This window comes from Egretta garzetta, unplaced genomic scaffold, assembly GCF_000687185.1.
Source record: "Egretta garzetta isolate BGI_Z169 unplaced genomic scaffold, ASM68718v1 scaffold172, whole genome shotgun sequence".
Taxonomy (NCBI): Eukaryota; Metazoa; Chordata; class Aves; order Pelecaniformes; family Ardeidae; genus Egretta; species Egretta garzetta.
The window spans coordinates 1,517,437-1,528,216 of NW_009258951.1; the positions used below are offsets into that span (position 1 = coordinate 1,517,437).

Consider the following 10,780-nt stretch of genomic DNA (forward strand, 5'->3'; position numbering starts at 1 on the left):
AGAGGCTGTACTGAACGTAATTTCATTTACGGATGTTCAGAAAATTGACATCACGGTTGCGAGAACGTATAAATAACCAGCACACTGCATTTCTGATCGACTGCTGCAACGTCTCTGAAGGGAGCATTCTACAGACTCAGCGCCTCCAAAGGCACAGCAGAAACTGGATTTTGTAAAGTTCACCGAGAAGCTCCATTTTATAAAACAGTTTCGAGAACGTCCGAGAGATTTTTCCTCTGCCTTTGTGTCTGCCATTTCTTTAAAAAAGCATGTGCACAGGAGATTGTGCTAAGTGCCTGGGAACCACTCTTATCCCCCTGGCTGTGCTATGTACCCTCGCTAACATTTTGTTGTTTTTCCCTGGAGGAAAAGTGGTTGAAAACAATCTGCACATTACAGATGAGGTTTGGTACTTCGCAGGGATCTTGGGATCTGGCGTATCGGTGAGTATATGAATTCAGACATTCCCACCTATTTCCCCCCACCCACACCGTGACTTTGCATTGCTGAATTTTCTCAGTCCCTCAAATGCAGGTTCCAACACTGCAAATTTGTCTTTGATAAATAAGTTACAAGTCATCCAAAAATTTTGCAATAAGTAACTTAATTAATGATAAGAAAAAAAAAGACATAGAACTATTATATTTAAAAGCAAATGTAACTTGAATTCATCCCAATACAAACTATATTTCTGTTATTGGTAGATGATCTTTCCTGCCTTGGTATTTTTGGGCCTTAAGAATAATGATTGCTGTGGATGCTGTGGTAACGAGAGCTGTGGAAAGAGGTTTGCGGTAAGTGAGAGGAAACATGGCAAAAAAGTAAAAGCTAAATTGTTACTGCTATGATGTATGTATCTGCTGCTTACAGTCATTGTGAGACTAGGCAGATGCTGTCCAGAGCACAGGACACGAAGCCCTGACATTTCTCCAAGTGCTGGAAAGTCGGAATATCAGGCTGTAAAAATTGTATTATGCCTCTGATGTTGTGCCACAGGCACCACAACGGTGCTGCCTTGTACTTTGCTGTCACAAGATGCTTATAGTTGCTATCGCAACTAAAACTAATTTCTGAAAGAGCTGCACTTTGTTTTGCAGAGCATAACAGTTCTCTTTAGCCATTTTTTGTTAGCAGTTTTTAAAATGACAGTTGGGCACTACATTCCCAACTCATTGCAGACCCACTCAATGGGCTGGGAGTATCTCACTAGGTTCGTAGGAAATTTCAGGTTGGAAGAGACCTCAGGAGGTCACCTAATCCAACCTCCTGCTTAAAGCCAGGTAGACCAGGCTCCACTTTAAATTTATAGCTTCCTTTCACACTAGAAGTGAAAAGTTTCAAATGGATAAGTTCAGACACTAACATTTCAAGCATTTTAGCTTAAAAATGAGATTAGAGAAAAAATAAGTATCTTCCTACTACGACAGTCCTTTTGAAATAAATTGTTTGGCTCGAGTAGATCATTACACTTTTTTTATAAAGGAACAGGTTTTCAACTGAAAAAAGAAGGGAAAAAAACAAATAGGAAAAGAATCATGACTGTAAGGTTAACAAGGAGCCTTCCCTAAATCCCGTCATCTTCCTGCAATCCCAATCTTAGAATAGCTTTGAAGACCACATATAGCCCAGTGACTACCAAACCACTAACATTTTGCTACCAGGCTGCCTCTCACACCTCTGCAATGCCCCTGAACTGGCCACAGAGTCGTACACTGGGGGTGACTGGCTGTGAGCGTGCATTGCCGCATGTGAGCTAAACTCTGTACGCATGGTGCTCCCCATAAAGCAACCTGCGTCCTGCAGTGCAGCACTTTCTTGACTCATGTTAGAGTGCAGCTGACTGAGAGACTGGGAATATTAATACAGTCGCAAGTACAAAGTACACCAGACTAAAAGTGTCCTGTTGGCCTTACCACAGCATGACTGAGAACTGAATTTGTTCTTGTATGTTAGCAGAAACACCATGATTATGATGTCTACTACATAAACATAATGTTTAAGTTAGCCTCATCAGATATAACAACATAAAAATGCATGTCAATACTTAAGGCATGAGTCTTGTGATGAGGTCTGAACAAAAGCTCACAGACCTGAAAGTCTCTTTTTTTTCCTCCACCTGTATCACTTTGATCCAATAAAAGACTCTGCCTCTACCTACAAACTATTATGGCTACAAGCGTTTCAGAATTCAAACAGGGCATTAGTTTTTGCATGGTTTACTTACATATTAGTATATATGAAAATGCTATAATGGAAAGCCATTCCAATTGCACTATTAAAGCTAATGATGACAAGTACCTGTGAGGAGATAAAGCGTCCTAATATGAAACCTGAAAGGGAGACTCAGGAAGGAAAAATATAATTACTTGGTCCAAATATGACCAAGATCCCAAAGCTAACATGTAAAGGTTACTATAGATTTATTTTTTTTGTAATGCCTTGAGCGGTCTAAGACTTCAGTCTTGCGTATAATCTCTTGAGAAAGCCATCCACTGCAGTGAAACACAGGACCTTGAACAACAAGGTCTGTTGGATAAATACTGTCTAAAGGGGAGGAGTGCCATCTACTGTGTCAGCATCGACCCCTTTCAGTGGTGTTAATTCTTTTAAAGCTTCTAAATACCAGTGCAGGTATGGTGACACATTTATTATGTACTTGCAAACTAATATGTCTTAGCTGTTCAGGAGTTGACTATTTCAACCATTAAGAGCCAAATTTAGGGAAATCACATTCACATTAATAGGGCACATTTAATTGTTTGAATGAGAACAAAAATAACATTATTTTTCTCTTCATCAGATGTTTTCTTCTATAATATTTGCTGCAGTTGGAGTTCTGGGAGCTGGATACTGCTTTGTTTTGTCAGCAGTAGCCCTAAACAGAGGCCCTAAATGTTACACTGGAACAGAGTGGACCTATCCTTTCCAGGATGGGTAAGACAAGACAATCTGAAAAAAAAGTTATACACGTTTTAAGTTTGTGATATGATTTAACTTCCAAATCTGTTGTATAAAAATGGGAATTATACTGTTTGTCTAAAACACGGAAACTCTTAGAAGAGCCAGCAATGCACAGCAATACTAAATAAGGCTCAAGAACACAGATGTAAAGACTAGCAAGTACAATCAAAACTACTGAGTTTCAAAGGAGCCAATGCAGAGAAATGCACAGCCTTCTCGGTTATTCTTGGGATGATAAGCAGTATATGGGGATAAATTCCACCTAGATAAATAGCAGTGACATCTCATATTGAAATTTGATGGTATCCAGATACATTAGTATCTATGTGTTATTTTATCTTGGTTATGGAATTTGGAAGTTGTTCCTCACACTCTGTAACTCAAACATATTTGCTGTCATGTGTATTTATCGCTTTCAGAGAGGTGAAGAACGTGAAACCCTAGCAATCCATTTGCTCAGGGCTGAAGTCAGCAAAGGTCCAAGTGAAAAGAGGGCACAATGCGTTACCAAGGAGAGTAGGACAGATCGACAAGGGGTGCAGGAAACCCCTCATCACCTGAGAATCTTTTTAATGCGATCTTCCTTGGTCAAGAGTGACCTAGCAGTGTTTCTCACATAATACACCACAACATTATAGATCAGGTTAAAAAGAAAAAAAGAGGTATGTTACACAGTTTGTTCATGGGCCAGTGAGGGCTGGAAACCAACTGCTTTGGTCTAATTCTGGGAGTATTTGGAAAAATACGCTCTTGTTTCAAACATAATTTTAGTTGCAGTCAAGGAATCACTTGACAAGAAGAACACAGGAAACAAAATAGCATTAAGAATATGCAGAGGAAATATAGTAAATGGTTAAGCAGTTCACAAATCAAAACGTGATGGTAAAAATTATGGAAAATACTTTTACTTAATACTGCTGTTCTTTAGACAAGGCATCTAGAACAGCAAAGGTTGTTTGTTTCTGCTCAGCGGGCAAGAGGTGAGTGGTATTGTAGCATTTGATGTTTTGTTAGGAAAACTGAGTTTATTCATCTTTTATCCTATTGTTTTGATAATTCTTTGTTTGTTTGTTTGTTTTATTAGAATGTAATACAGTAAATTAAGACAAATATTTAGATGCAGACACCCCCTCACACACACATCCCACCCCTGGAGTTGTTTCTGCTCAGTGGGCAAGAGGTGAGTGGTATTGTAGCATTTGATGTTTTGTTAGGAAAACTGAGTTTATTAATCTTTTATCCTATTGTTTTGATAATTCTTTGTTTGTTTGTTTGTTTTATTAGAATGTAATACAGTAAATTAAGACAAATATTTAGATGCAGACACCCCCTCACACACACATCCCACCCCTGGAGTTTCTGCCAAGGAGGAGTTATAGAAGGTGCCACCCTGCGAGTCCCAGATCTGTAGGGGTATGCGTTGGGGGTGTATGATGTACCGCCAGATGTCAGCACTGCTTCATCCAGCAGAGAACCACAGCAGCAGTAGCAAAAATGCCTTCAACAAAAGACATTGGCAGGGATGAACATCCCTTTGGCACATGCTTGGCTAAGATCTCTTCTTCCCAAAATACCAGAAACTGTTCAACTGTATCTAACACATGCTCATCTCTGATTGCTCCCTTCTGGTGCCTTGTCTTTTCAAATCAGTAGCTTCAGTTGATCTAGAAACTCAAATGAAATCACGTTCTAGATTAAGAAGCACCGGTGCAATAATGAGAATTGCTTCTCGCAGAACTGAAGCTAAGAGAACATCAGAACAGTGACAACTTGTCAGCCATGACAGACCCCCCCTCTGTGAGCTAACGTCATCGTCTTCATAACTGTCTTTTTTCCCCCCCCAGGAATTACCTCGCTAACCACACATTGTGGAACGCATGTCAGTCACCCCAAAACATCGTCCCGTGGAATCTGACCCTCTTCTCCTTGCTGCTCATCATGAGTGGGATCCAGGCAGTGCTCTGTGGCATTCAAGTGGTGAATGGCCTGTTTGGAACACTCTGTGGGGACTGCAAATGTTGCAGATGTTGTGGGGTGAGGAACTGATGGTTTTCTTCCCATTATTTTATGTACTGACGATAGTTATATATACACCTGACTAGCTGACAGTCTGAAACACTAAACCAGCCTTCATTTAGCGCCACAGTCATGTTTTCTAAAGCACAGCTGAAACCCTACAGTGTTGCCAGGTGCTGAAAATATGATCTCAATATTTATGGTGTTTATTCCCATAGCCACTGGGAAATAATAAAAACCTTTGAAAGTCACAGGAATGGCAGCAACTAAATTACCTTCATGTTTTTATTTTTCCAGGGAGATGGAACTGTCTAAAGAATATGAATATTTCAGACAACCCTCCTTGGGAAGCTCCCTTTTGCAGTCGTTCCATAAAGCAGCCCTCAGATGCATCGTCTCTGGCTAAGAAGATGAGAATGATGGGCACTTCCCCCCACTAATGTTATGAAGCCCTGACTCCCTTTCTAGCCTTCCTGAAACCTGTCATCATGGAATAAAATAAGTGAAGTTCAACTCTCACATTTGCATTTATTTTTTGTAAAACAGCTTCAATTTAAAAAGAGGGTGTTCTTAGGCAAAATATTTTCTCTCCTGAGTCAGCTTTCCAACTGGGGATCACCAAATGCTGCTGGTACAAGCTCAGTTGTAATGCAGTTGTGTCTATTTTCTTTTGAAATTTATTGCATGGAAATATCACAAGTCTAACTTTTGAGTATGTTTACATTATGTGGAAAAGCGAGGTCTTCTCTCTTCCAGACCTGCTATGATTAAAATGCTGCCTCTAAAGACAGTCTCTGTTACAAAAGAGATTCATTAATCTCATGGTGAGGTCTCTTTTCTTGACTGTGTCTGACAGATGGGTGTATTCAGCCGTGCTGCTGTGCAGGGTCAAAGCAACAGGATCCCTAGTTTGAGGCGGCATGAGTCATCTTGGACACCACAATTCCCTGCTTCCCCGCAGGAAATCAGTGAGACCGGCCAACTCACAGCCATTTCTCAGCACGATTGGGATCTGGCTTCTTCACTAATTCATAATAAATTTTCCTCCAGTCGCTCTCACCAGAGGGAATGAAATAACACAGTATGGCTGTAAAAGATGAAACTGAAAACAGAAAGTATAAGAATACGGGAGGCTTGTAGAGAGACTTTCCAAGCCGACAATTCTTTGTACTCCAGGGATCTCCTGAGACAAAGGTTCCATCTCTGCATTTAACTCTTCTTGAGGGATTCCTTCTCCATGAAGCTGTCCAGTTGCTTCTTGGATCACAGTATCCCTTCCATAGTCTAACCATGTTGTGGAAAGAACCTCCTTTGTTCTGACCCTGCTACCTGCTCCTTTTGTTTGATGCCTCCTAGTTCCTGCCTGCAAGAAAGAGTACACAGCCAGTCCTATCCCCTCTTCCTCACAATACCTAATGTCATAGGTTCTCTCATATCTCCACTCAGTTCTCTTTTTTTTAGCCTGAAGAGCATTAGTATACTTAGCCATTCCTCATACAGAACTTGTTTCACCTTTATTTGAAGTTTTTTCAACTTTCCCCACGACACTCTGAGATGGGAGGGAGAGAGCAGCAGTGCTCCAGGTACAGGCACACTGACCTCCCCATTTATTCTAACAGCAAAGTTCATCAGCTACAAGACAAGGACGAACCACAGCCTGATCAGTCACTGCCATGAACCCCACAGGTCTTGTTAGAGAGTAAGCCGATTTCTCATACAGAACATCATCTTCAAACACTGGCTCCAAACAAATGCCAATGAAGCCTCATTTCTAGAAAATCAAATAAATTTCCACATCTCTGATACAATATAAAATTGGTACCTGTGGAAAGGAGAGGGACATACCCTATTTAAATCAGCAATGTGATGAGAAAACTCAATTAAAACTTTAACATATGCATTTATTTACATGCTGAAATATGTCCTATACCTGTAATCCTTGTCTTGAATCTCTCTCATACAGAAACCGCGCAGCCTGTATAATTTAATGATGTAGACATATTAACAGTAAGTAACCAAATATGTTTCTACTTGTGAAGTAAAAGGGCTTTTAACCCCCTGTCATGGCACTAATCAACTGTGAACTCTTGTCTAAGAAAGGTGATGTAGTGACTTAAGAGTCACAGATAAACAGGTCTGGGAAACACCTCTGGAGCCTACCTTTGTACAGGAAGGCAGTGCAAACAACACTTAAATAATTTGTAAGCCATCTGTGTAACCTGTTTTTAAACATCTCTAAGTTCAGAGATCCGACATCTTCAGCATTTTATAACACTGCTAACTGTTCTGAAAGTCTGAAAGACTTTCTCAATACGTAATCATGCACCCCCCTAGTACAACGCTGTTCTCTTCCTGGTGGGCTTAAGGAAAAGTCTTCCTCTTCACAGCAAACTTTTACATATTTGGAGACTCCTATTGTGTTTCAAACCTCACCTCTGAGAAAACAAAAAATCTTAACTCTTTCATCATGAAGAAAGAAGAGTGGCTGGAAAGCTGCCTGGTGGAAAAGGACCTGGGGGTACTGGTTGACAGCCGGCTGAATATGAGCCAGCAGTGTGCCCAGGTGGCCAAGAAGGCCAATGGTATCCTGGCCTGTATCAGAAATAGTGTGACCAGTAGGAGTAGGGAAGTGATCGTGCCACTGTACTCGGTGCTGGTGAGGCCGCACCTTGAATACTGTGTTCAGTTTTGGGCCCCTCACTACAAGAAAGATGTTGCATTGCTGGAACATGTCCAGAGGAGAGCAACCAAGCTGGTGAGGGGTCTGGAACACAAGTCATATGAGGAGCGGCTGAGGGAACTGGGGTTATTTAGTCTGGAGAAGAGGAGGCTGAGGGGAGACCTGATCGCCCTCTACAACTACCTGAAAGGAGGCTGTAGGGAGGTGGGGGTTGGCCTCTTCTCCCTGGTAACAGATGATAGGGTGAGGGGGAATGGTTTGAAGCTGCGCCAGGGCAGGTTTAGGCTAGACATTAGGAAAAACTTCTTCACCAAAAGGGTTGTCAGGGTCTGGAATGGGCTGCCCAGGGAGGTGGTAGAGTCCTCCTCCCTGGAGGTATTTAAAAGAAGGATAGATGAGGTGCTTAGGGACATGGTTTAGTGGTGGGATGTCAGGGTTAGGTTAAAGGTTGGACTCTATGATCTCAAAGGTCTTTTCAAATCAAAGTGATTCTATGATTCTATTCTATGACCGTAACTGATGTTCTTTCACAATTCAGTATTCATCTTGTCCTCCTGCAAGCTTCTCCTTCAACATTCCAGAAGCTGAACACTGGACTTGTGACTTCAACACAGGTTACAATTTCTATTCAGTCAAGTAGCTCGTAACTCCTCTTCCTAAAGCTTCCAATCTACACACAAGTGCAAACACCATTTATTCATCTTTTTACAGAAGTTCAATTTAGCTGTGTTTGGCACAGTGTATGAAATGAGATACAGAAGGCAAAAGAGAGTTGAAAGGCAAAAATACTTTTTAGAAAGAACTAGTCTTTTAAAACTTAAAAAACCCCCCTATTTCCCAAAGAAATCAAGGAGGAAATAATAGGGATTGGAGAAGTTTGAGGGATTCAGATCAATGGATATGCTTCTTAAGAAATTCCTACAACAGATTTTCACAAACCAGCTTGCCAGACTGGATGTCTCAAGGCTTCTAGTTCGTCAACGTACTTGCCACATCTCTCCTCTAAAATATTCCTCCTGAAATAATGATTCTGTGGCCTGTGCTTTCAGAAAAACTATTTCATGTACTCTGTATCTACACTAGAGATATCTGAGGAACTTAAAGTATTCAGAAGCACTAAAAGCTAGTGAGCAATACGCAAAAATGTTAAATAGCTAGATTTAGGTACTAAGAGTTACATTAATAAAAGCAAAGTGGCCTCAGTGATACATTGTGCAAGACGATAAAAGAAATGATAAAAAAACCCCTCTTTACAAACAGCTGTTTCTCCCACCTGTTCTAACTGCATGGCTAGGGAATTTGAGAGTACCCTTTATATCACCACCCACTGATGCAACCATCTTACATCTATTCTTTCATCTGTGGCTAGCAGCTGTCCTGCACCTCATTTCACATTTGTCTTGTTTTATTTATATGAAGCCTTTGGGAACATGGAATGTTTCTCATCAGCATTCAACAAAGGGATGGGTAGCTGTAGAGGGTGTAATTTTGATATATTAATAAACAGATTACATAAATCTTTGTGGGAGACTTGGGATAAGAAATAAGAGACAGGAAGCTATGATACCCAAAACCAAAAACAGCGGGTGCTTTGTAAGTCAATGCTTCTAAGATGCCCAACCGCATGGTGGTTTTCTAACATGAGCTAATACATACCAAGTACCAAGACAAGGCGCAGACATTTCATCTTGCGATCTGGGCTGCATTTGCACCTTGGCTTTGGGGTGTATTGAACAAGCATAAATGAACTGGAACCAGCAGCTCAGCTGATCTAGCATTTTAGAGTGCCAACAACAGTGTTCCTAAATCTATTCAGTTATGGTTAACATTTGAGGCTCTCCCCTAGCATGTAAATTTAAGGGAATCACATTTATCTCCAGCGTCAGTGCTGCAGTAATTGGAGATTGCTCTCTGTGTTTTTACTGAGCAAAGTGTCCAGCAAAATCAGAGAGACGGACTGATCATAGACTGTTGTTAACAGAAAAAACATTAAATGGGCCAGCGGTACTCCTGGAAGAGATGTCACAGGTAAAGAGAGTACAATGCTAGACAGGGATGGAAAGATGATGGCAAGGGAGAAACCACAAAAAGGGAGAACTGAAAGCGTTAAAACGGGTCTCTCTAGTCCTGAGCAACTTGAACACCACACTCAGTTTTAGCATGTACAGATGTCAACTGTTATACAGAGGTAGAAACCCTAGTAGTCTAAAGGAAAAATACTAGTGTGGTTTGTAAAATCTGAAGAGATGCACATTACCTGAAGCTTCATTATTCACCCATAAAAACTGGCTGCTCAGGGACTGCTTGACCAGGGCGCTGAGAGCACATCAGTTTTGACATTGTCCACAGCATTGTTTCAGCCAAATTTACATAAGAAGCAGCACATACCTTATTTAACAACTCAGATTAGAACATGTGGAGTGTGTGTGTGTGTGCATGTGATTTTGTGCCTATCCATTTCAACTTCAGCCTGACAAAACTGGTGCCCCTGCACGGCTGAACTACGTGCAGTTGGAGCTCTCTGTATCGACTGTCTCCAAGAAACAGACTGCAACGAGACGATACATTAACCCCAGTACAGCGTCACCTGTCAGGGAATGATGCATTATTCAACTGGCAACTCTTTGCAAAAGGTTCATTTCTAAAATTAGGAAGTAACACACACAAAGTTAAAATACATTTGCTCAGCCAAGAGCAAAGGATGTTTTCTAACATCATTCTAGTCTTGAATGTTCATCACCCGCCCCCAGTTCAGCTTTAGGTCCCCCTTCCTGGTTTCCACGTTACTCACAGCGTAACCAGCAACGAGGCAAACAACGGCAAACTCTGGAAACAACCCCTCCTGCCTGAGGAAAAAAAATCATTAGTCGGCACTGAAAAATACACAACTAATCTACTAATTAATTGCGGTAGTTAGAGTAGTTTATGGTATTACTTGGAGACTGACATGCGCAGATAATAAGCACCAGTAAAAGGTGCCCACAGCCTTTGGGCCTGCAAACTTGGCCCCATGTCGGATTTCGGGTTGGCTGAAGGTGCAGGGAGCGGCGCCGCCGCCCGCCCGCTCCGGGCCGGCTCCCTCATGAGGAGAGGGCGTTGGCTGCAGCCTCTGCGCGGCTCCGG

The 10,780-nt window shown here is 41.5% G+C and overlaps 1 protein-coding gene across 1 annotated transcript; it reads left to right on the plus strand.

Moving 5' to 3' along the window:
• Nucleotides 1-269: 269 nt before the first annotated feature.
• On the plus strand, nucleotides 270-5,292 carry TM4SF4 (transmembrane 4 L six family member 4). Its single transcript, XM_009634402.2, has 5 exons — nucleotides 270-443; nucleotides 705-794; nucleotides 2,801-2,934; nucleotides 4,806-4,995; nucleotides 5,275-5,292. Exons 1-5 carry the CDS (start codon nucleotides 270-272, stop codon nucleotides 5,290-5,292), a joined length of 606 nt encoding a protein of 201 aa, XP_009632697.1.
• Nucleotides 5,293-10,780: the final 5,488 nt, after the last annotated feature.

Excerpts from the sequence above, each read along its gene's own strand:
- TM4SF4 (XM_009634402.2), top strand. The coding sequence starts at position 270 with ATGTGCACAGGAGATTGTGCTAAGTGCCTGGGAACCACTCTTATCCCC. Across the intron at positions 444-704 it reads TCTTGGGATCTGGCGTATCG|ATGATCTTTCCTGCCTTGGT; the intron begins GTGAGTATATGA and ends TGTTATTGGTAG. Across the intron at positions 795-2,800 it reads GCTGTGGAAAGAGGTTTGCG|ATGTTTTCTTCTATAATATT; the intron begins GTAAGTGAGAGG and ends TCTCTTCATCAG.